Raw genomic sequence first — 27,350 nt, forward strand, 5'->3', positions numbered from 1 at the left:
TTGAATTCCCAATTAGAAGTTGACTTGTAGGCCTAATAAAAATAATATTTGACGCATCTCAAACGATCGATACTTAATTGAGGTGGCTATTGCTAGCTTATCTCTATTGATCAAGGTAGCTATCGCTAGGACAAAAACATTATTTCTCTTTAGCTATTCTTCTGTCTTCAATCTTGATCTTAAAATGCACATCTTCAACAAACAAGACTTGAACTTTATTTATTTATTTTATTTTTAACATGATTTTCAGAACAAATTCGTTAGTTAGCATGCTTATGAAACATATTTGTAAACTAGCATCTCTAATCTTTTATACTTGAGATTGCTTATCAAACTAGAGCCTTTTAAGGCTCGAGTTCTATACCAAAAACTCAGCTGGTGGAAAGCCCCAACACCACATCCATCTAAGGTAAGATAGAAAGTCCAAGGTATGAGAGAAAGAAAAGAGTAAGCCAAAAACAAACCAAATGTTAGTCAAAACCTCAGCTGGTGGAAAGCCCTAACACCATAACCATCATTACTGCTCGCCACCGCTTTGGTGCTGAGATCGAAACCATCAAAAAAGGTTCGCTGCTTCAGTACTGTGGGGTTGTGCTTTGATTTAGTTTTGGAAAAATGGGTATTTTTTGATTTTTGGGTTTAGGTATTTGAGAAATGAGTTTGGATGTTTGAGAAAGGAGAAGAAGAGATTTGGAGAAAGAAGAAAGAAGGAAGAAGAAAGCTAGAGAAAGAAGAAAGAAAAGAAAGAAGGAAGAAGAAAGCTTAGGAAGAAAGCAGAGGAACTAAGACTCGAGTTCCTTCAAGCAACTTGAGACCCACATACTCGAGATGCTACTTTACAAAATAGTTTGCAATACTTGTTAACTCATGATATTGTTAGTAATTTTATGTTAAATGGAAAAAAACCCCACAAGACTTATAGTTTGAGTTACAATTTGACATCGTTGCAAATACACTAAACTAAGGACCTAACAATGTATATGTCTAGCTAATTTGTTACTTCCCTTACGAATGAGACTAATTGATGGCTTCTCTAGGGTTAGAGTTTCCTTTGAAAAAGAATACTATTGAATCATGTGATGTTGTGGAAGCTTAAAGAGAGCACTTGATGGAACATAAACTAAATTATTAGCTTCTGGTAGTAAATCTTGAATCCACGAGAGATTTTTCATGAATTTATAAGGAAATAAACTAGAATCCACCAGAGAAAGAATTTGACAAAATTCTATGTTTATTGTTAATAGTCTAATTTGACTCTAATGGCTACAAAATATATAAATACTGACAAAATGTTTGAAACCCTAATTCACACTAATTATGCGATTAGGTGACAAAATACCGAAATTTACCAAAAATGAAAAAATTGAGTAAAATACAGAATCAAAAACTACTGACCTTAAGGGTTGTCCCAAAATAAGCAAGACCTTATTCTAACTTTTGAGTAAAAAGTTATTAAGGAAACAAAAAATTACTATAAACGGCAAAATTGCGATTTTTGGGGTCTAAATGAAGGAATTTGCCATTTTTAGGGGGTATCTCACAACAAAGCAACAACTATTGTTCAAAAGGTCATTTGGCTTCAACCTGTCAAATTTCATGTGATTCCGACTCTGAGGCCCATAATTTCTACTAGTGCTTTTTTGCCTTGCGTGATGATTTCAAGTGCACATGAGAGTCTAGGAAGGTTATAGTGATTTGTTCTGCATCTGTTCATCATCATGTGTATAGAATCTAATTTGATATGGTTTAGTCAATTATTTTGTTTTTCATATTCATCATAAGAGAACAAAGTACTAAATGCCAAAGATCAAGAAAACAGGAAACTATTGGCTAGCAAATTTCAAATCTGATCTTCATCATTTAGTTAAAGTAAAAAAATATTATTTTTCCCCCATTGACATTATTTTCTTTGTTGGAGAGTGAATTGAAAACTACGAATTGCAGCACCAGAGGCCGACGCACCAAAAGTTTATCCTCCTTTAGGACAAGATAAAAAAAAAAAAAAGCCACGGGCTCCCCCTATAAAACCCCTAGCTCACTTCATCAATTTCATCATTCACATTTCCTCTATACACCTTCCCTTATTTCACAACCCATCAAAAACTGTTGGTGTCTTTGTGAAATATGGCTTCTAAGGCTCTAGCTTCCACTGCCCTCCTCCTCTCCCTCAACCTCCTTTTCTTCACCATGGTCAGCTCTAATTGTGTCCCTTGCTCATCACCCCCATCAAAGGGTCATAAACACCGACCCCCCCCCAAGAATCCACCATCAACTAAGCCCACTCCCCCCAAGAATCCACCATCAGCTAAGCCCACTCCCCCCAAGAATCCACCATCAACTAAGCCCACTCCCCCCATGAATCCACCATCAACTAAGCCCACTTGTCCCAAGGACGCCCTTAAGTTGGGTGTGTGTGCTAACTTGTTGAATGACTTGATACACCTTGTTGTTGGTACTCCTCCTAACACCCCTTGCTGCAGCCTCATTGGGGGCCTTGTTGATCTTGAAGCCGCTGTTTGCCTTTGCACTGCCATCAAAGCTAATGTCTTGGGGATCAACCTAAACGTTCCTTTGTCATTGAGCTTGCTGCTAAACTTCTGTGGAAAGAAGGTCCCCTCTGGCTTCCAGTGCGAATAAATTTACACTAGATCTTACTATCGTTCTATCCTATAGCTGTTTTCCTATTTCACTTTTTCGCTGGTGTGTTTGGAAATTTGCTTGTTTATTGGCGCATGCTATAAACATGTATCAATAATTTCTTTTTGGTGTTTTCGTTGTTTTGATCGATGGAATAAGGTCCCTCACCTTCTTCTGCTTTAGTAGAAATTTGGGCAATAAAGCTTTAAAATAAACTCAGATATCGTTTCAAAAAGAAATGAATTTTTGTTCATTGTGTTACCTACTTGCTCTCTTTATATGAGTCTAAATCTTCTATCACACTCTTCTTGCTCCACTATATATTTCACAAATAAAAACTTGCCACATGTCCATCTAATTTATTAAATACTAAATTCATGCATTTTATTATTTCAATTTCCTAAAATAAATAAATAAATAACCCATTATATGTAGGTAATTGAAATAATAGAAGGCATAAATTTAGCATTTAATAAATTAAATAGACATGTAGCATGCTTTTATTTATGGAGTATATAGTAGATTAAGAAAAATGGGACAAAAAATTTGGACTCTTTTTATATACCTAATGATTACTTCTGATTAAATTAAAAGTAAATTATTCTATGGAGGAGATTATGAGCAATTCTTGCATTTGCTTTAATTTTGGTACTACGGAAAGCTAGATCAATTAATGGTCACCAAGGGAGTGTCACTACTCCTGTGTTCCATCCAATCAAGAAAAGAGGAAGAAAATTTGTTGTTCCCCTATGATGGAAGAGAGAAGCATTTATACATTTACATATTTTTTCATCATTAACATTTGTTTCAGCTAGCTAGCCGCTTCCCAACAGCTATCAATGAAAAAGTACTTTATTGATAGGATTGTTTAGACCCCAATGATTGATTTTAGCAGAATTCAACCAACTTTATTAAGTTCACCAATTATGATGTTCAATGGAATTCCAGTTAACTAGCCACAGTAAACAAATCACAAAAATAAATAGTCTGTTTGGTACATCATTTTAAACACACGTTTTCAGTTTTTAAATAATATTATATATATTTTCACACATTTTTTTACCTATACTTATTTTCAAAAAAACTAAAAACGGTTGTTTAAATATACATATCAAGCGGGCCCAAATTAATACATAGTGGAGTAAATAACACCAATGATTTGTTGATGAAGTGAAATTAATGAACTAATCTAAAGGAAAAAAAAAAAAAAAAAAAAAACATTCCAGGTTACCACCAACCCTAAAGAAAATTTCATTATTAGAATTGAAGTTTTACAATTAAAATAAACAAACCCTTATTTCCAATTGCTAATTATAGTAGAACTTATAGATGTGAACACACACTACTCTAGAGTAAATAACACCGGTGATTTGTTGATGAAGTGAAAAACCAATGGACTAATCCAAAGGAAAAAAAAAAAAAAAAAAAAAACTTCGATGGTTATTACCACCAACCCTAAAGAAAATTCCATTATTAGAATTGAAGTTTTACGATCAAAATAAACAAACCCTTATTTCCAATAATTGCTAATTATAGTAGAACTTATAGATGTGAACACATACTACTCTAATCCACTTGGACTCTTCTAATTTGAAGTTCTCGACAAGAATCTTATCTGTGATTTCAAGAACTACCTTGAAAAATTCTTTTTTGCTATAAGCATGTAACACACTAAAGTTGTTGTTGCTTTAGCCTTGATCACTCACGCGAACAACCAATTTTTAAATTCACTTGATAATCTCATGATAGTGGTGAATTCAAAAGTTTAGGGTTTCTTTGGATGTCTCCAAAAATCTTTTTTTAGTTGACACTTATAGTGGCGGCTTTAGAAATTCTTTTTAAAGTGGTTACCAAGAAATTTAAATTATACAAAATCTAATAAAGCGATAACTTGAATATTTGCTATAATTGCGCATCGAGTCACTAAGGAGAGCAAAATTGTTGTGATTGCAAAGCCAAAAAGAGTATAACTATTGTCACTATCAAAGAGAACTCATAGCCACAATATTTTTCTTAGTACTATTTTTTAAGGAAAAATGAAATTAGAAATTATTTTATTGAATAGGTTGAACGATCTACAAATTTAAATGATTAGCAATTTTTTTATTTATTTTAATAATAGGCTTTTTGTTGAACGATTTGTTCATTTGTTGTTTGGTCTTGTCTTATTTTTGTTTGGTTTATGTTTGTTGTTATTCGGGCTAATATTTATTGTTGTTATTTTTTTTTTTAATTTATAAAAAGGATTAAGAATATGTTTTGAGGGGGGGGGGAAATTAATTTTGGAGTAATGCTACGTCTACAAAATTTTTACAATGAATCTTATGCAAAAAACTATTATTGGTGGGTAAAAAAATATTATCGGTATTTGGGTCAAATTAGAATTGGTAACAGCTTATTACATTGAATTTGTTGTCAATTTATTGTAAAAATGTTGTGACTGTAACATTACTCTTATTTTTATTGAACCCAAATTTTTGTAATTCTCAAGTCAGGGTGTTCAATATTTTTATTAGAGTGATCACAATAAGTTAGTTTAGCATATAATATTTTTTTAACAAGCGCGTATATATACATTTTTTTGCAAGTTAGGTGCAAGTCAGGGTGGTCCTGTGACCACCCTGGCTTGCATGTGGAGCCGCCAGTGGACACTTTTGTACCCTTATATAGTTTTGCATCTAGGGTACTAAATCTCACTTAAACAGCTGACTTAATGGATTTGTTTAGAATTCTCAATTCTCAAACGATTGATACTTGGTCGAGAGTTGATCGATTGATCTAGCTAGAGTCGATTGTGAGATTGTAGAGAAATCTGAGACTACCTTAATTAACTTGAGCTGAATCTTGGACTTGGTCTTGCACTTGAATATCTACATTACAACTCAAACTAACATTGTCATGGATTTATCAACACTGTACCTAAAAAAAATTCTCTCACAGCAATAATTTTTTTGTTTGTTTGTTGAGAATCAAGTTAGGAGTTTAAGTAAAATTCACTCACAGCCATAATTTGTTTTTTGTTTGTTTGTTGCGAATCAAGTTAGGAGTTGATATAAGATTGTAGGTTGTTGACGATTATAGAAGAAACATGAATTGCAAAAACTAGAAACTCTCTATGTGTATTTGTATAAAATCAACTTAACTGCCCCTTGGTGGCTTCTCCGCCACAGATTATGACTGATATAATTATAACAGTAAGGTAATGAGTCTTTGACAGTCCACCATTAAGTTTGTTGATGATCAAAATAGTGGTCCATGTCTAGTTTTAGTCATTAATGTTAATGTCTAATTAAGAATTAGTTGAATTAGCTAGGTTGAGTTGAAGTGAACAGTTATCCTCACTAGTTAAATGTCATTACAAAAAATCTTTGTCCCGGTTAATTTGATTGCTACAAGGATAGGACCCTTATGTGTGTGTGAGCTGGAGTGCATGGAATGGGAGGTCTAGACTCTGGAGGGGTTGAACTGTCCTTTACACTTTACAGATAAAGTACCGACTTAATTAAAAAATTACCCTAGCCAATGCATGATTTGTTTGTAGGTTCATGCACAGAATCCTCATATGCCAAACAGGGTGTCAGGTTGACATTCATGAAGCCATGGGGCTTTTAGTGTCGATGTAGAAAAACAATCGCTGGACTTTCGTATATGAGTTCTTGGAAGCAACTGTCCTTTGGTATATAGAAGGGAAAGATGCTATCATTATGTGAAATTTGTAACTTCGCTGCTTTTGTAATTTTCGAGCCCCCCTCAATTTGTAATAGAAATGTGATCTTATATAGTTGGATTTGGACGATTCAATTTTCTTTTGTAGTTGCGAGAGGTTGGCATTGCATAACATCAAAATGCAAAATTTTTAATGTATTGGATAAATACTAAAAAAACAAGTGCCTTTTGTTTTATTATATTTTGAGTGATGTTAGAGATATATATACATACAGGGTCATTCTACAGTACCCCCTATTTGTTTTGGGGGGGTACGGTACCCTCCCTAATCCTAGCCATTAATTTGTCATTGTTTCAATCCAAGCCATTCATTTAATTTTAATGGAAACCTGTTACTGGTAAAGTAGGTTAGTGTATATAAACTAAAAAAAATTCGGATGGTTGCTATCTCAGCCTTTTCTCCTTCTCTTGCGTTCTCTTCTTGTTCCTCTGGTTCTCCGATTCTTTCTTCTTCCTTTCTCAGATTTTGCTCTTGCATTCACTCCACTCCCTTATATTCATGGTCACATTATATTCATGTTTTTCTATCATTCTAGGTATGATAGAAAAAGCTACAAAATTTTACAAAGGTTTCCGATCTGCAAATCAGAAGCAGCTTGAAGATAGAGATAGGTTGTTGCAGGTAATTCATCTCTACAATACGATTCTGTCGTTTCTTGCCCTGCTGAGTGAGGAGAAATCATACGACCTGAGATCAAGCAGTGATTTTCATGGCAAAAAAATCGTTCTTCAAGAAAACAAATCCATATCTAGCAGAAGAAATTTTCGACTCTAACCATCCTCAGGTTGGTATTTCTTAGTCTAGANAAGATGCAAACACAGAAATACCGAGACGTGTTTTCGAAGGGAAATCGAAGAACTCGGTGAAAACTCTCTCCGCCTCCCTCCTCAAGTGGAAATCAATCTACTATACAATTAGTTGGGATACATGGGTTAGTAAGAGACCCTCCAAGCCTAATCTACCCGTGTACCTAAGCCCTCCAAGCTCCTACTCAACAAGGCTTCTTGGAACCGTGTCTTGTCTAGCACCCCGGATCCCGCAACAAGCTCCATGTTACATCTGCCATTCCAGGCTTCTTTCAATGCTTCTCAGCAGCACCAAAACGTCACACAATACTCTCAAATGGTGTGGTAAGTGTTTAGGCTATCAACCTCTCAATGGTGTGAAAATGGAGAGGGAAGGGTTGAGGAGATACCACAAGCAAGTGTATAGAGAAAGGTGTGGATGACAATCTCTAATTCACAATGTGTTTGGCTAGGGTTTTTCTCTCTGAAGCATTCTTCAACATTTTGGGTAATGAGGGTATATATAGGATAGGTACAAAAAGTGTGGTCATTCAGTACAGGCTGGCAGAACAGATTGCCTCGCGGGTGTCTCGCGGAAGACCTTACCCGCGAGATACTTGCGAGACACAACTGTCTCCACCTGGCCTGGCTCTTTGGCATTCTAGCATGTGCATGGCACGTGATTCATTTTGCGGGAAGCTAGGTCGCGACATACCGCGAGAATTCTTCAGCCTTCAAATGTTTGAGTCTTTACACTCTCTCTCTATCACACATCCCTTACAACAAATCCCACAAAAGATACAGGATAGAAACAATTGATAATGATTACAATCAAATTTGGCACGAAATAAAAGCCAACAAAATACATAGTTTTAAATAACAACTTTACAAGTTTAATTAGCTAGGTTGAGTTGAAGTGAACAGTTATCCTCACTAGTTAAATGTCATTACAAAAAATCTTTGTCCCGGTTAATTTGATTGCTACAAGGATAGGACCCTTATGTGTGTGTGAGCTGGAGTGCATGGAATGGGAGGTCTAGACTCTGGAGGGGTTGAACTGTCCTTTACACTTTACAGATAAAGTACCGACTTAATTAAAAAATTACCCTAGCCAATGCATGATTTGTTTGTAGGTTCATGCACAGAATCCTCATATGCCAAACAGGGTGTCAGGTTGACATTCATGAAGCCATGGGGCTTTTAGTGTCGATGTAGAAAAACAATCGCTGGACTTTCGTATATGAGTTCTTGGAAGCAACTGTCCTTTGGTATATAGAAGGGAAAGATGCTATCATTATGTGAAATTTGTAACTTCGCTGCTTTTGTAATTTTCGAGCCCCCCTCAATTTGTAATAGAAATGTGATCTTATATAGTTGGATTTGGACGATTCAATTTTCTTTTGTAGTTGCGAGAGGTTGGCATTGCATAACATCAAAATGCAAAATTTTTAATGTATTGGATAAATACTAAAAAAACAAGTGCCTTTTGTTTTATTATATTTTGAGTGATGTTAGAGATATATATACATACAGGGTCATTCTACAGTACCCCCTATTTGTTTTGGGGGGTACGGTACCCTCCCTAATCCTAGCCATTAATTTGTCATTGTTTCAATCCAAGCCATTCATTTAATTTTTCCCCATGGTACACGAACTATAGTGGAGCTCTATGACTAGGACAGTCCCATAAAAAACAATGATCAACATGTGAAAACCATATAGAATATAGAGCACAAGTTACATTTTTTAATCATCATGGCAAATTCTACAAGAAACAAAATACTTTGTTTGAAGAAGAAACTTTTACTTTACAAGGAAAACTCCAAAAAAATTTGTCAATTAAAGCTCGAATGCCTTTGGGCTACAACCACTAATTTATATAAAAAAACATTAGAGTAACTCTAGAAAGTCTAGGAAATTCTACAAGAAACAAAATATTTGTTTGAAGAAGAAACTTTTACGTTTACAAGGAAAACTCCAAAAAATTTGTCAATTAAAGCTCGAATGCCTTTGGGCTACAACCACTAATTTATATACAAAAACATTAGAATAACTCTAGAAAGTCTAGGGAATTCTACAAGAAACAAAATATTTTGTTTGAAGAAGAAACTTTTACGTTTACAAGGAAAACTCCAAAAAATTTGTCAATTAAAGCTTGAATGCCTTTGGGCTACAACCACTAATTTATATACAAAAACATTAGAGTAACTCTAGAAAGTCTACTTTCTCAAAAAAAAAAAAAAATAAAAAAAAAAATAAACTCTAGAAAGTCTAGGAATTTTACAGGAACCCAAATTCGTGGTAGGCATGAAAATAGACTTAAAAAGAAGAAGGGAAAAATCATGAAAAAAATTATCTTAACAGGTTCTAATGAATACCCTGCCATGTAAGGAATCAAGTTTGAGTAAAATAATCCTAAAAAACCTCTAAAACAAGGAAAATAAAATCATATTCTAGGAAATTTCGAAAATTACAAAATATTAAAAATAATAAATAACAAAAATTAAACAATATATTCTATCCTACATCAAATTTCTCTCTTTAGTAAAACACGTCTTTAGCTCATATTTGGGATCCGTAATCTTCCATTCTACGAAAACAAATACCTCGAATATCTTAACTTTTTTGACTTCTTCAGGCAACTGACAAGTTTCAACAAATAGAAATTGACAATCCAATTAAATATTTCAACCCCAATAAATTAATAAACTTTGATATGTTGCTTCCTACTAAAATAATAGGATCTTCATTTTTGAAATCATTTGATTTGATTTCATCAAGACCTTTGACATTTTTCTCAACAATTTCCACCTCTTGATCTTTTGCTTCACTATGATGTTCATCATTTGTCTCAAGAACATCCATTCTATCCTCTTTGACTTCAAAATAATTTTTTTGCAAATTATTTTATTTTGCACAAATTTATTCGACTTGTGATTCTAAGGCAATATTGTATTTAGGAATGCATCTATAAATAGGTTTACCATTGTTGCACGACTCTGATTTGCCTCTAATGTTGTCTTCCTAGCAAAGGAGATTGGTGAGTTCTTGCTACGTACACATTAACTTCAATTCACATCACGTATGGCTTGCTGAGTGTAACGTTGAAACTAAAGGAAATCGTTTCTTGTAAGAAGTTCTTTTTGAGATCTTCGTTAATGGAATTGCTACGGTCACATTCATCAACCATCAGACTAGGATAAGGAACCAAACTTTGATATATATTGAAGTGGGTAAAATGGATATAGATGGACTCACCCTACTGAACCAGTCACTAGCAACGGTACATTTCGTTCATGATCAAGACGAGGGAAGAAGACAAGTCGACGGATACGGATACAAGGTGGACGGTAGCAAGGCCACGTGGCATCCCCATGGTTTAAGCATGGTTTTGAAACCCGGACCGGACCGTATGGTCCGATCGGAAAAACTGTGAACCTCTCACAATCACGGTTCTTTTAGGCATAAGAATCGGTCTTTGCCAAAAAGTAGGGAACTGTTCAAACCGCGGTTCAACCACATGGTTCTAAGGACTAGATTCAGACCGCTTCTCACAGTTCCTTTGAATCTGAACCTTAAAAAAAAAAAAAAAAGAAAGAAAAAAAAAAGAAAAGAAAAAGAAAACGTCTAATCTGACCCAGAAAACATTTGATCTTTGTTTCAATCTCTTTGCTTCACTCTCAAAAAACGTCTCACATAATCCAAACACAAAACACAAACAAAATCCAATTCTTACAATAAAGTTGAATCAGAACAAGCAAATATGAAAAAAAAAAATGAAAAAAAAGAAAGAAAAAGGAAGAACAATCTGATCTGACCCAATCTGGTGGTGGGGAGGAGGACGAACGACGGTGGGGCGGCGGACGAGGCCTTCGATCTCCACGATCTCCACCAGCCTGTTCGATCTCCACCGGCCTTCGATCTCCACGATCTCCACCGGCGCCACTTCAGATTCTTCTCTCTCTCTCTCTCTTCTCTTCTCTTTGATGTGAATATGGTTTTTTTTTTTTTTTTTTGAGAAAGCCTGATGTGAATATGTGAGTAGGATAAGTGATAACTGTGAAGTAAATGTGAGGTTGAAGTTGAGGAATAAATTGGGTCTGTATGAAAATGTGTGGTGGTCTTTATCCCTAATTTTTTATTTTTTTATTATTTTTTATGTAATCGGTGTGGTTCATTTATTTATTTATTTATTTATTCAAAAGTGTGATATTTAATATTAAGAAATGGAAATTAAGAAATACTACCACAATATTTTTACAATAAATTTTAAGTAATAGATTGTTATTAGCTAATATTGGTAAGTAAAAAATAATTTCAATAGTGGGTTCAAATTAGAACTAGTAACAATTTTTCACATAAGATTTTGATATGATTCTTGTAAAAATATTGCGACAAATATTGTGGATATAACATCACAATTCTTTCTTCATCTGCTTTTGTTTGTATTCCTTTTTTATCTCTTCCTTTAATTTCATTCACTTTTGTTTCTAGTGCTTTCTTAGGTTTGTGAATGCGAGCTAGACAGCTAGTCACGTGAGCATTGGAAAGTGGAACCTAGAAAGACAATCTAAAGCTTTTAATTTTCTTTTTATAAAAAAATGGTTATTATTATTATTGGATAGATATTTCATATTTGGGCTATAGATGGATATATTAGACATAGTTAAAATATGGATTTATAGTTTTAATTAGACTATTTTAGTTAATTTTTCTATTTTTTACTAATTTAATATTTTTATATATATTTAAAATAATTATTAAATTAATTATGACGTCATTACTGTTCGACCCCGGTGCGACCTCGGTTCGACCTCAAAAACCTTGAACCTCTCCCTTTTATGGTTCAAAGAACGGTCCGGGTTTGAAAACCATGGGTTTAAGTAGTCCTTAAGAAACTTCAGAAGGAAATATCTTGCACCCCATGATCAACCCTAGTCAATGAACTTTTTATATGGAAAGAATCCCGTAAAATGTGTGCTCTAAAAAGGATATTCTTTATAAGGAAAAGTTCCTCTTCCCTAAGAAAGGGAAAAGTCGGTTTTACATTACTATAAAAACCCCAAAAGCATTCCTAAACAAAGGTACGCATAATTGACTGCAACTCTGGCACTCTAGGGTTGTGAGAAGATTTCTAACTTAACCTTTGGAGGGTCTTTAGCTGGTACCACACTGGTACTCTCCGAAGGTCTCCTTGTTTTGTGTTGTGCAGGTGTTGTCTCGAGCACGTGAGGACTGTGTAATTGATTGACGATTTTCAGCATCATCAGTTGGCGTTGTCTGTGATAAAGAGGAGATAAGCCATACTTACCGCTTCCCGGACAAAAATTTGCATGGTACTTACTCGTTTGATGACAACAACCACTAACAATCAGGGTGACAAAGTGCGCACCACTGCCCTAGAAAGACAGGTTCAAACCCTCGTAGTAGTAGTGGAACGCCTCACTAAGCAAAATCATGACCTAGAGAATCGGCTGCGTTAGAAGAACGTAGCGCTTAACACCTAGGAGGAGGACCAAGAAGGAACCAGCACTGAAAGAAGGAACCAAGAGGGGCCGGAAGGCAGCAACACCCTAAGCAAACAAGAGCGGTAGGATACAAGCCATCCATCCGCCATAGATATGGCTCTGCCTCACATAGTAGCGGAGATGCAGATGATGAAGGAACGGATGGACATCATGATGAATGCCCTCAGAGGACGGGTGTCTAGCGACCTCAATGACTTGGTCCATCGAACTGATTCACAATTCACTATATTCGTCACATCGTTCCCCCTTCCACCAAAGTTCCGTATGCCTTAGGTGAAAAGCTACGATGGATCTAAGAACCCCTTAGATCACCTGGATTCCTTCAAGACTCTGATGCACCTGCATGGAGTGGCAGACGAGATTATGTGCAGGGCCTTCCCCACTACATTGAAGGGCCCCGCAAGGATTTGGTTCAGTAGGTTGATGCCTAATTCCATTAGTACCTTTAAGGAGCTGAGCGCCCAATTTACCTTACACTTTATTATGGGGCACAGGTATAAGAAGTCCACTGCATACCTAATGAACATTAAGCAATGGGAGGATGAGACACTGAGGTCTTACATCGCCCGCTTTAACAAGAAGGCGCTCTCAATTGATGAAACTAACGAAAAAATACTTGTGGTCGCGTTCACGAATGGGCTGCGGAAGGGTAAGTTTCTATTTTCCTTGTATAAGAATGACTCAAAAATCATGTTGGATGTACTTTATAGGGCTACTAAGTACATAAATGTGGAAGATGTGCTGTTGGTTTGCGAGGAGAAGCCTAAAAAGAGAGAGAGATAGGAGGAAGCACGACCGGACAGGGGGCGAAAGATGGCCAGGACAGGAGGAGATAGAAGGGAAGATAGATGCTCCAAGCCTCCCACTAAAAGATTCACAAGCTTCACCCCTTTGAACACCTCGATTGATCAAGTCCTGATGCAGATTAAGGATGAAGGAGCCCTGACATTCCCTAGCAAGTTGAAGGGAGACTTTAGCAAGAGGTCTAGAGACAAGTACTACTGTTTCCACCAAAATCACGACCACGATACGTTTGAGTGTTATGACTTAAAGCAGCAGATAGAAGCTCTCATCAGGCAAGGGAAGTTACAAAGGTTCATTAGTAAGGAAGGGACAGAACAGCCCTAAGGACAGCCTGCCCAGAGAGAAAATGAATGCCCTAGGCCACCCTTGGGAGACATAAGGATGATTATAGGAGGCAATGTAGCTTCCAGTTCTTCCAAGAAGGCACGCAAGACCTACCTACGGATGGTTTAGAACGTCTAGCTGACGGGGTATGTCCCAAAGATGGCACGAATCGACACCTCGTAATTTCGTTCACGGAGGAAAATGCCTGACGTCTCCATCACCCACATGACGACGCACTTGTAGTCAGCATACGTGTAGGGGATTACAACACACACTGAGTCCTTGTAAAAAACGGGAGCTCTACTGGCATCCTTCACTACCCAGTGTTCTAGCAGATGAGGATTGATAGGGAACGACTAATCCCAGTTAATGCGCCGCTTGTCGGATTTGGAGGAACAAGGGTACACCTACTAGGAGCAGTCACTTTATTCGTAATAGTTAGGGATTAATCATAGCAGATTACTAGGGATGTCATGTTCCTGGTTGTTGACTGTTCATCTGCTTACAATGCCATATTGGGTCTGAATCTTCAATATGTGTGTAAAACACCTATGAACGTTTAGACCCCCAATTTACAAATTACCAATACAAGCTTATAATAAAAAAATGTATGTGTGGAATATGAAAATAAGCTAGAACGGAATTGGTAAAAAAATTCTAAATCAAAATTAGTCACAACCACAGCAATAATTAAAAGGCAAAGATTAAGAGAAGAGAGATGCAAACACAAAGACAACATAGCGATGTGTTATTGAAGAGGAAACCAAAGTCCTCGGTGTAAAACCTCTTCGCCGCTCTCCAAGTAGTCAATAATCCACTAGAGAATATAGTTGGGTTACATGAATAGTAGAAAACCCTCTAAGCCTAATTTACCTAGTGCACCTAAGCCCTCCAAGCTTCTTACTCCAACAGGATTACACCAAACCTTGTCTTCTCTATCTTACTGGATCCTGCAATCGTCCATTGCATCAATCAAAATGAATTGGTCTCTTCTAAACTACTTCCCAAGCACCAAAATACCTTCTCACAAATATGGGTATGGTGAGATAATGATTTGGCTAATGTACCTCTCAAGGATGTATCAATGGAGAGGGTGAGAGTAGAGGAATTTAGAGAATCAAAGGATGAAGATTGTAAATGAATCAATCTTATTTTTCTCTAGGGTTTCTCCCTTAAAATTTTCTCTAGAAGCTTTCAACAATACGTGGGTATAAGGGTATTTATAGTTGGTGTGTATGGAATGCGAAAAGTCAGTTTTGTAAAAAACAGAGTGTTTTGGCGATTCAAGCTCATGACGGGAACGAGTCGCGAGTTTGAGTCGCGAGCTAACAGCCTGACTAGACTGGAAGTTTTGTCCTGTAGTGCAATAGCTGGCGTGACTCTTCAACTCCCCTGCATGCTTCACACGTGTGTCACCTTTGGCGACTCGCTAGTCGTGAGATCTAATCACGAGGCCCTTCTTGAGTGCACACTTTTGAGCTTTTCTTCACACTCTCTCACACACTACCTTTACATGATTCCCACCTAAATATAGGGTTTTAAATGCTAAATTACAAGCAAATTTAGCACGAAATAAAGCCAACAAAATGGTTGAATAAATTCAACCTTACAATCTCTCCCTTTGGATATTCCGTGACAAAATCTTAAAACAAACTCTAGACTTAACATGTGAGTTGGGAACAGTTGAACAAAACTCACTCACACCTAACTTTAGAATCTTTAAAACTCTTGAACCATATGAACAAGTATTTCCTGAAAACAACAACACAATACGATCATTGAAAGCAGAAAACTTGAAATGCATATAGAGCAAGCACAATGCGATCAAGTAAAAAGGAATGAAGCAATAAAGTATGGCTTGACCAAAACATGAACAATCACTGTAAATAGTGACCACAATGATCATGCACATAAGGAATGAACATCCGAACATGCAAAGTATCATTTGCATGTCCAACACTCAACCAATACAACAACACAAGGTAATTGTATCAAGGATATAAAATCCAACAAGGGCACAGGAGTGATGTACTTAAAGAAATGCATAACATTAACAAGAAGTACTAAGCAACAAAGCATGGGTACAAAATACAAAAAGTACTGAATAGAAACTTAAACATATAAACTAAAGTACCAAAGGCATAACAACCATCAATGAGTTTAAACCAAAGAATTTAACAAAGTATCCAAACATAACAACATAAAGCATGGTTAACATAAATTAAAATGCATAAAATTTTTGGCTTTGCTCCCTTTCAAAATGGTGTTCCCCCTTAAGAGCTACTCCTACTTCTTCTCCAAAAGTTCTCCCCTTTTTTAATTGGAATGGCCAAAGGGCTATTGTTGGGTAATAAAGCTGTCAAATTTTGCTGAAAGAAGATTCATCTGCTCTTGGATAGCAGCCTATCAGATTGCTCATTCTGGATGCCACGAAGCTCGTCAATCCTTTCAAGGATGATCTGGAATGCGTCTGGAGGTATTGCAGAGGAAGATGAAGCTCAACTCCTTTTGACACGGCCTCTTGAACTTGAGGGTTGTCCTTTAGCTTCTATCTCAGTTTCCATGGGTTCTCCTTGTTCTTGATCACCCTTCTCTTCATCACCTAGAAGACGAACTCTGATTTGTGTTGTTAGGACATATGTGGTTCACATGTTAAGAACATATGTCATGCTTTTATGTAGTTGGCTAATCTTTTGACAAAACGCACTTTACTTGTATTTGGGTAGATCTAAGTTATGTTTAATACATGAAGAAACATGTTGTTCAAGTCTAGTATTAAAGCCATGAAGATTGGACCAAGAAACAAGTGAAGAAAAGCTGTTCATTAAAGCTAGACAGATAGCTCGACACTTGCGGACAGATAGCTCGACAGCTTTTCGACAGTTGGCTATCTATCGAGCTCTTCAGTTGATTGTTATCGCAATCTTAACACCTTCTCGACAGCTGGTGGATCGATCGAGAAAGCTCCTGTCCTCTCGATATCTTCTCGACACCTCCTTGACACCTAGCTATATATCGAGGTTTAAATCTCGACACCTTTTTGACACCTCCTGATCGATCGAGGTTATGGGAAATTAGAATTTTCAAATCCGATTTTTGGGCCAGGCTTTTGTATTTGTGTAGAGTTTCTTTTCTAATAACCCTAAACCTATATAAGGCTTATTTTAGAGGCCGTCACATAAGAAAATACAAGGAGAAAAAAATGCAAAAGGTGACCGATACCTCATTCTCTCAAAAAGAAGCTACTGCGTCTTTGCACCTTAGGGTTTTGTAACCAAGTGCTTCTTGATCTTCATTGGTGATGAAGTGAAGAACTTTGCAGCCAACATTCTTCTTCCTTAAGTTGGTGAGTGAGTCAAGTACTAGGATTCGTGTAAAGGAGTTAGTCACGTATTGAGATCCGTGCAATATAAAAAGGGTGGCGTTCATATATTGAAAAGTTCAGAGGTTTTGAAGCGGTAGAAGGTTTCTGCTGTGAGTTCATTTACGGGGATTGTAGAGTCTAGGGACAAATGCTTTGTACTAGATCTGAAACTTTTCTTTACTATAGTGGATTGCTTTTTGGGAAGGCTTCCCCCAGGTTTTTTACTGTGAAACTGGTTGGTTTCATTGGTTTTCCTAGGTCATCATATCTTGTCTTATTTATTATTTCCGCTGTATGATTTTGACATGATATTGATGTTTGTTTGTTTTAACAAGTTTTATTCATAATAAACCTAATTAACAACTTGGAATTAAAACTTGTTAATTCCATCAATCAGGGTCTAAATTTCCCAACACCTGTAATGGTTAGTGCATTGATAGCTGAAGGAGTAGGCATGAGATTGATGTCTTGAGGAATTTCCACACCTTTTGCTTAAAAGAGCCTCATGAGTAGACTAGGGAAAATCAGGTTTGCCCTTGAAGTGGTTCCTGTTTCATCAACAATAATGAAGAAGATATGAGCACTAATATCAATGTAAGTGTTCTCCCGAGCTCCATGAGGAAAATAGCTCTAGCATTATTAATGGTGGTCATCTTCTTCACCAGGTACAAGTTGAACATCATGATCACAGTAAGACATCTCATATCAGCTGGAAATGCAGTAGTGTTGAGGCATCTTCCCTCTCTAACTCCTCCAATGTGAGATTGAATAGTTTCAATGGAAAGCATTCAGTCCTTATAGTGTGTGAAATCATGGTCCAACTCCTCAAAACCAAGCACTTCATCAATATCTTCCAAGTCAATGTTGAATTCATGCCCTCTTATCCAACAGTTGATCTCATCTTCTCTTAAGACAACATTGGCATAGAATTCTCTGATCAATGGCTCACATACCCCAGGCAGATCACTAAGAAGCTTGTCCCAACCTCTGTCCTGAAAACAACTAGGAATGAAGTAGTCTTTTAAATCAACCAAATCCACAAATCTTTCTTGGATGATGGGAGCCTTCTTATAAAATCGATCGTATCTCTCAAAATGTTGTGTAGACTTAAACTTTGTATTGTCCATTTTCTTCATTTTGTTACCTTTTTGAGCAGTGTTCTTCTTCTTTGGAGACATCTGCACAAACATATCAGGAAAGGCCACAAAACAGGGTACAACATATGGTAGCACCAAGATTTAGTTACACATTAGTATCACTAAAAAAGACAAACAGTTAGACCAAGGATTCAGTCTATAGCACAGTTCAGACACAACTTGTCATGAGGGAACACATAACAACAAGACACAACAGATTTGTAACATGAAAAACTTTAACAGATCACAATGTAGGTGTGTGCTCAAAACTTTCATGAACAACTTAGGGCAAAATGCAAAACACACAATCAGTGATGCAAGAAAACAATCAATGTGTACCAAAAACACCCCCTTAACATTGTATTTTAAAAAAACACAAGAAAATGTCTACGGGACATTTTACCATGGGTATGATATGCATACACAACTCAGATCAAGAACCATACTCAAAACTAAGAAACAATCATGAAAACATTTGAAATAAGCATCAAACTATCAATATCAACAAAACCCATATAACAAACTCAACAAAAATTACCCAACCCATATTTGAACATCATATTTTCAAAACTCAACACAAACTCAAAAATCAAGAAATCCAAGGCTACAAATATGAAATACTTTGAAAATAAATGAAAACCCATACCTTTTCTTAAAGTTTGAAGAAGAGATGATGATGAAAATGGTGGATTTTTTGGAGTGGAGCACGGTGAGTTTGTGAGAGAGATAAATGGATAAGACAATGAACAGTCAAAATGTTCGAGGGAAAACTGAAAAGATTTTAAAAACTGTCTTTAAAGCGCAAAAAACGCGATTTTCGTGACTGAGATGAGTTGCAAACAAGTTGCCAAAAACCCTTGTGACAAAATTTTGAAAAATTGTCTAAGTGTTTTTCGCAATTGGAAGTTCCACTCGCGAGTTAGTTGTGATGGGAGTCGCCAAACTTTCTGAGTAACCCTTGCGACTAGAGCTTCCACTCGTAAACAAGTCGCCAAAATGAGTTGCGAGAAATTTAAAAACCCAAATTTTTGGAAAAATTCTAAGTCTTTTTCGCGATTGGGACTTTGACCCACCAAAGAGTTGCGAAAACCTTTTGTGTAAGCTCGCGACTAGGACATGTGATTAGAGTGACCCACGAGGCAAGTTGTTAAAAAAAGGTTGCACAGTTTTTTGAAATTTTTGACAATTTTCAAAATAAAAACACTTTCCAAAAACAATTAAAACACTCAAAAATCTTTTTGTGTTTGATCAACATATAATTAAGCATGTGCAACACATTTAAACAAGTACAATTACACAAATGAATAAGACATTCATTGAACATATACATGTGTGATGTGTGTGGGCATCAAAAATGAGATAGCCCTTAGTCTAATGTGAAACTTCAATGATTAATTCAACCAAGACATACACAATTAGCACTAGAAAAAGTGACCTATCTCAATTATAGAAATATGCATATATGACCTCCCACAAAACTTGATAATATAACTTTGAAACTTTTCATTTGGCTTCATATACAACATATCATTTGATCTTTTTGAATCATTACATCTCATTTTGAGATCGATGCCTGAAATTTTTGATATTTTGATTTGATGAGTAAGCCTTTGGCTTTTTGGGCATCATACATTTTATTTTAAGTTGCTTTCCTTTTTTTCTAGTCAAATAATAGTATATACGACAGCTTTTGCAACTCATTATCTTTTTTCATTTTGAGATTTACATTTGTTGAGCTTTTTAAGAAAAAATAAAATAAAAGAGTGGGAAAATATATAGGCACAAGTCTGTGCAAGTTTCAAGATCAACAAAACCATTGACTAATCATTCATGACAAGTTTGAAGATCTATTTACAATAGTCACATAGATTTCAAGATTTTTCTTACAATGATATGAGTGCATAAAAAACAAGTTACGCTCATAAATGTACAAAGCCATTAGTACAAAGGTACAAGACAAAACATGCTAGTGACAAAACACAATAATGTTGCTTTTTGTGTGTTTTTGGATTTTTGACACAAAATCAAGTAAAGATTGATTAAAAAAAAAAGTAAAAACATTCAAAGTAAAAAGCAAACAACACAATTTTTCAGCAAAAGCTGGAACAATAACAAAAAGCACACAACTAATCAAAATCACAAAGTATAGGAAGAATTAATGCATGGACATGTTGTAATACTTATGCATGAGTACCCCTCTTCACCCACACAGCACGTGCGTTTAGGGTGATATTCCTAGAGGATTAGGTACTATTGTTTTGGCTTTCAAACCTTTTGTTGAAGCTTGTCAAGTAGGCAGTGAATGCATCAATCATCTTCATTACATCTTCAATGTTGGACACAGCTTCTCCCCCTTTCGGTTGCTTGGGGTTCCCTTTATCCTTTCTTTTTCCACTTTGCCTTTGATAATTGCCATTCTTTAATGCCCACAGCTTACGGCAATTCGGTCTATTGTGTCCTTGAATTCCATAGTGATGGCAGAAATGTTGAGTTCTCAGACCTCTTTGTGACTTTGGGAGTGATTTCCCTTGAGCCTTAGGTTTGACCACTAATTGGTTAGGAGGCTTAGTCAAAAACCATTGGTTAGTCATATTCCGCTTCTTCTCTAGCTTCAATTTCTCAACAATTGAAGTTTTTACCACTAGTTCCTTAGCTTTCACAAACTTCATATCCTTGGACACTTTAACACTCGAATTGCTCTCTCTGGTATATCCCAATTCCCTTTTGTTGGAGAAAGGTTTTTGATGAGTAAGCACTTCATCAAGCTTCTTGGAGGAGACCCACTCTACTTTAGCATCCGCTTGAATCACCTCAAGCTCAAGGATTTTTTTTTTTTTTTGAATACGCTTCGACTAGGAAATTCTACAAGAAACAAAATATTTTGTTTGAAGAAGAAACTTTTACGTTTACAAGGAAAACTCCAAAAAATTTGTCAATTAAAGCTTGAATGCCTTTGGGCTACAACCACTAATTTATATACAAAAACATTAGAGTAACTCTAGAAAGTCTAGGAAATTTTACAGGAACCCAAATTCGGGGTAGGCATGAAAATAGACTTAAAAAGAAGAAGGGAAAAATCATGAAAAAAATATCTTAACAGGTTCTAATGAATACCCTGCCATGTAAGGAATCAAGTTTGAGTAAAATAATCCTAAAAAACCTCTAAAACAAGGAAAATAAAATCATATTCTAGGAAATTTCGAAAATTACAAAAATATTAAAAATAATAAATAACAAAAATTAAACAATATATTCTATCCTACATCAAATTTCTCTCTTTAGTAAAACACGTCCTTTAGCTCATATTTGGGATCCGTAATCTTCCATTCTACGAAAACAAATACCTCGAATATCTTAACTTTTTTGACTTCTTCAGGCAACTCACAAGTTTCAACAAATAGAAATTGACAATCCAATTAAATATTTCAACCCCAATAAAATTAATAAACTTTGATATGTTGCTTCCTACTAAAATAATAGGAACTTCATTTTTGAAATCATTTGATTTGATTTCATCAAGACCTTTGACATTTTTCTCAACAATTTCCACCTCTTGATCTTTTGCTTCACTATGATGTTCATCATTTGTCTCAAGAACATCCATTCTATCCACTTTGACTTTAAGATAATTTTTTTGGAAATTATTTTATTTTGCACAAATTTATTCGACTTGTGATACTAAGGCAATATTGTATTTAGGAATGCATCTATAAATAGGTTTACCATTGTTGCCACGACTATGATTTGCCTCTAATGTTGTCTTCCTAGCAAAGGAGATTGGTGAGTTCTTGCTACGTACACATTAACTTCAATTCACATCCCGTATGGCTTGCTGAGTGTAACGTTGAAACTAAAGGAAATCGTTTCTTGTAAGAAGTTCTTTTTTGAGATCTTCGTTAATGGAATTGCTACGGTCACATTCATCAACCATCAGACTAGGATAAGGAACCAAACTTTGATATATATTGAAGTGGGTAAAATGGATATAGATGGACTCACCCTACTGAACCAGTCACTAGCAACGGTACATTTCGTTCATGATCAAGACGAGGGAAGAAGACGGGGGGCTTGTGCAAAAGAGGATGGACCCAACATGATGGATGGATCGAAAATTTGACGGATACTAGGTGGACGGTAGCAAGGCCACGTGGCATCCCCATGGTTTAAGTAGTCCTCAAGAAACTTCAGAAAGAAATATCTTGCACCCCACGATCAACCCTAGTTAATGAACTTTTTATATGGAAAGAATCCCGTAAAATGTGTGCTCTAAAAAGGATATTCTTTATAAGGAAAAATTCCTCTTCCCCAGGAAAGGGAAAAGTCAGTTCTACATTACTATAAAAACCCCAGAAGCATTCCCAAACGAAGGTACGCATAATTGACTTCAACTCTGGCACTCTAGGGTTGTGAGAAGATTTCTAACTTAACCTTCGGAGGGACTTTAGCTGGTACCACACCGGTACTCTCCTAAGGTCTCCCTGTTTTGTGTTGTGCAGGTGTTGTCTCGAGCACGTGAGGACTGTGTAACTTATTGATGATTTTCAGCATCATCAGTTGGCGTTGTCTGCGATAAAGAGGAGATAAGCCATACTTACCGCTTCCCAGACAAAAAGTTGCATGGTACTTACTCATTTGATGGCAATAACCACTAACAATCAAGGTGACGAACTGTGCACCACTGCCTTAGAGAGACAGGTTCAAACCCTCGTAGCAGTAGTGGAACACCTCACTAAGCAGAATCATGACCTAGAGAAGCAGCTGCGTTAGAAGAATGCAGCGCTTAACACTTAGGAGGAGGACCAAGAAGGAACCAACGCCGAAAGAAGGAACCAAGAGGGGCCGGAAGGCAGCAACGCCTTAAGCAAACAAGAGCGGCAGGATACAAGCCATCCATCCGCCACAGATATGGCTCTGCCTCACATAGTAGCGGAGATGCAGATGATGAAGGAACGGATGGACATCATGATGAATGCCCTCAGAGGACGGGTGTTTAGCGACCTCGATGACTTGGTCCATCGAACTGATTCACCATTCACTGTATCCGTCACATCGTTCCCCCTTCCACCAAAGTTCCGTATGCCTTAGGTGGAAAGCTACGACGGATCTAAGGAACCCTTAGATCACCTGGATTCCTTCAAGACTTTGATGCACCTGTAAGGAGTGGCAGACGAGATTATGTGCAGGGCCTTCCCCACTACATTGAAGGGCCTTGCAAGGATTTGGTTTAGTAGGTTGATGCCTAATTGCATTAGTACCTTTAAGGAGCTGAGCGCCCAATTTACCTCACACTTTATTAGGGGGCACAGGTATAAGAAGTCCACTGCATGCCTAATGAACATTAAGCAATGGGAGGATGAGATGCTGAAGTCTTACATAGCCCACTTTAACAAGAAGGCACTCTCGATTGATGAAACTAACGAAAAGATACTTGTGGTCGCGTTCACTAATGGGTTGCGGAAGGGTAAGTTACTATTTTCCTTGTATAAGAATGACTCGAAAACCATGTCGGATGTGCTTTACAAGGCTACTAAGTACATAAACGTGGAAGACGTGCTGTTGATTTGCGAGGTGAAGCCTAAAAAGAGATAGAGACAGGAGGAAGCACGACTGGACAGGGGGCGAAAGATGGCCAGGATAGGAGGAGATAGAAGGGAAGATAGACGCTCCAAGCCTCCTACCGGAAGATTCACAAGCTTCACCCCTTTGAACACCCTGATTGATCAAGTCCTAATGTAGATTAAGGATGAAGGAGCCCTGACATTCCCTGGCAAGTTGAAGGGAGACTTTAGCAAAAGGTCTAGAGACAAGTACTGCTGTTTCCACCGAAATCACGACCACGATACGTGTAAGTGTTATAACTTAAAGCAGCAGATAGAAGCTCTCATCAGGCAAGGGAAGTTGCAGAGGTTCATTAGTAAGGAAGGGACAGAATAGCCCAAAGGATAGCCTGCTCGGAGAGAAAACGCATGCCCTAGGCCACCCTTGGGAGACATAAGGATGATTATAGGAGGCAATGTAGCTTCTAGTTATTCCAAAAAGGCATACAAGACCTACCTACGGATGGTTTAGAATGTCCTGCTAACGGGGTATGTCCCAAAGATGGCACGAATCAACAACCTCGTAATTGCGTTCACAGAGGAAAATGCCCGACGTCTCCATCACCCACATGACGACGCACTTGTAGTCAGCATACATGTAGGGGATTACAACACACACCGAGTCCTTGTAAACAACGGGAGCTCTACTGGCATCCTCCACTACCTAGCGTTCTAGCAGATAAGGATTGATAGGAAACGACTAATCCCAGTAAATGTGCCACTTGTCGGATTTGGAGGAACAAGGGTACACCCACTAGGAGCAGTCACTTTATCCGTAATAGTTGGGGATTAATCATAGCAAATTACTAGGGATGTCATGTTCCTGGTTGTTTACTGTTCATCTGCTTACAATGCCATATTGGGTCTGAATGTTCAATATGTGTGTAAAACACCTATGAACGTTTAGACCCCCAATTTACAAATTACCAATACAAGCTTATAATCAAACAATGTATGTGTGGAATATGAAAATAAGCTAGAACGAAATTGGTAAAACAATCTAAATCGAAATTAATCACAACCACAGCAGTAATTAAAAGACAAAGATTAAGGGAAGAGAGATGTAAACATAAAGACAACACAGCGATGTGCTATCGAAAAGGAACCCAAAGTCCTCGGCGTAAAACCTCTTCGCCGCCCTCCAAGAGGTCAATAATCCACTAGAGAATATAGTTGGGATACATGAACAGCAGAAGACCTTCCGAGCCTAATTTACCCAGTGCACCTAAGCCCTCCAAGCTTCTTGCTCCAACAGGGTTACACTGAACCTTGTCTTCTGTATCTTACTGGATCCCGCAATCGCCCATTGCATCAATCAAAATGAATTGGTCCCTTCTGAATTACTTCCCAAGCACTAAAAGACCTTCTCACAAATATGGGTATGGTGAGATAAGGATTTGGCTAATGTACCTCTTAAGGATGTATCAATGGAGAAGGTGAGAGTAGAGAAACTTGGAGAATAAAAGGATGAAGATTGTAAATGAATCAATCTTGTTTTTCTCTAGGGTTTCTCTCTTAAAATTTTCTCTAGAAGCTTTTAACAATACATGGGTATAAGGGTATTTATAGTTGGTGTGTATGGAATGCGAAAAGTCAGTTTTGTAAAAAACAGAGTGTTTTGGTGATTCAAGCTCACGAATGGAACGAGTCGCGAGTTTGAGTCGTGAGCTAACGGCCTGGCCAAACTGGAAGTTTTGTCCTGTAGTGCATTAGATGGTGTGACTCTTCAACTCCCCTGCATGCTTCACATGTGTGCCACCTTTGACGATTCGCCAGTTGTGAGATCCAATCGCGAGGCCCTTCTTGAGTGCACACTCTTGAGCTTTTCTTCACACTCTCTCACACACTACCCTTCCATGATTCCCACCTATATACAGAGTTTCTAAATGCTAAATTACAAGCAAATTTAGCACGGAATAAAGCAAACACAATGGTTGAATAAATTCAACCTTACAAACTCTCCCTTTGGATATTCCGTGAGAAAACCCTAAAACAAACTCTAGACTTAACATGTGAGTTGGGAACAGTTGAACAAAACTCACTCACACTTAACTCTAGAATCTGTGAAGCTCTTGAACCATATGAACAAGTATTTCCTGAAAACAACAACACAATACGATCATTGAAAGCAGAAAACTTGAAATGCATATGGAGCAAGCACAATACGATCAAGCAAAAAGGAATGAAGCAATAAAGCATAGCTTGACCAAAACATGAACAATCACTGTAAATAGTGACTACAATGATCATTCACATAAGGAATGAACATCTGGACATGTAAGCTAATAAGCTTAATGCAAAGTATTATTTGCATTCCCAACACTTAACCAATACAACAACACAAGGTAATTGTATCAAGGATATAAAATCCAACAAGGGCACAAGAGTGATGTACTTAAAGAAATGCATAACATTAACAACAAGTACTTAGCAACAAAGCATGGGTACAAAATACAAAAAGTACTGAATAGAAACTTAAACATATAAACTAAAGTACCAAAGGCATAACAACCATCCATGAGTTTAAACCAAAGAATTTAACAAAGTATCCAAACATAACAACATAAAGCATGGTTAACATAAATTAAAATGCTTAAAAGTTTTGGCTTTGCTCCCCTTCAAAATGGTGTTTCCCCTCAAGAGCTACTCCTACTTCTTCTCCAAAATTTCTTCCTCTTTTTAACTGGAATGGCCAAAGGGCTATTGTTGGGTAATAAAGCTGTCAAATTTTGCTGAAAGAAGATTCATATGCTCTTGGATAGCAGCCAGCCTATCAGATTGCTCATTTTGGACATCATGAAGCTCGTCAATCCTTTCAAGGATGATCTGGAATGCATATGGAGGTATTGCAAAGGAAGATGAAGCTCGGCTCCTTTTGACACGGCCTCTTGAACTTGAGGGTTGTCCTTTAGCTTCTATCTCAGTTTCCATGGGTTCTCCTTGTTCTTGATCACCCTCCTCTTCATCACTCGGAAGACGAACTCTGATTCATGTTGTTAGGACATATGTGGTTCACATGTTAAAAACATATGTCATGCTTTTATGTAGTTGGCTAATCCTTTGACAAAACGCACTTTACTTGTATTTGGGTAGATCTAAGTTGTGTTTAATACATAAAGAAACATGTTGTTCAAGTTTAATATTAAAGCCATGAAGATTGGATCAAGAAACAAGTGAAGAAAAGGTGTTCATTAAAGCTGGACAGATAGCTCGACACCTACGGACAGATAGCTCGACAGCTTCTCGACACCTTTCAATAGTTGGCTATCTATCGAGCTCTTCAGTTGATTGTTATCGCAATCTCGACACCTTCTCGACAGCTGGTAGATCGATCGAGAAAGCTCCTATCCCCTCAACATCTTCTCGACACCTCCTTGACACCTAGCTATCTATCGAGGTTTAAATCTCGACACTTCCTCGACACCTCCCGATCGATCGAGGTTACAGG

General features: G+C 37.1%; 1 protein-coding gene across 1 annotated transcript; it reads left to right on the forward strand.

Moving 5' to 3' along the window:
* Nucleotides 1–2,023: 2,023 nt before the first annotated feature.
* Nucleotides 2,024–2,896, forward strand: LOC111988128 (pEARLI1-like lipid transfer protein 1). The gene has a single exon (XM_024019894.2). It carries the CDS (start codon nt 2,125–2,127, stop codon nt 2,635–2,637), a length of 513 nt encoding a protein of 170 aa, XP_023875662.2. The 5' UTR covers nt 2,024–2,124; the 3' UTR covers nt 2,638–2,896.
* Nucleotides 2,897–27,350: the final 24,454 nt, after the last annotated feature.

This window comes from Quercus suber, unplaced genomic scaffold, assembly GCF_002906115.3.
Source record: "Quercus suber isolate HL8 unplaced genomic scaffold, Cork oak 2.0 scaffold_28, whole genome shotgun sequence".
In the NCBI taxonomy this organism is placed as follows: Eukaryota; Viridiplantae; Streptophyta; class Magnoliopsida; order Fagales; family Fagaceae; genus Quercus; species Quercus suber.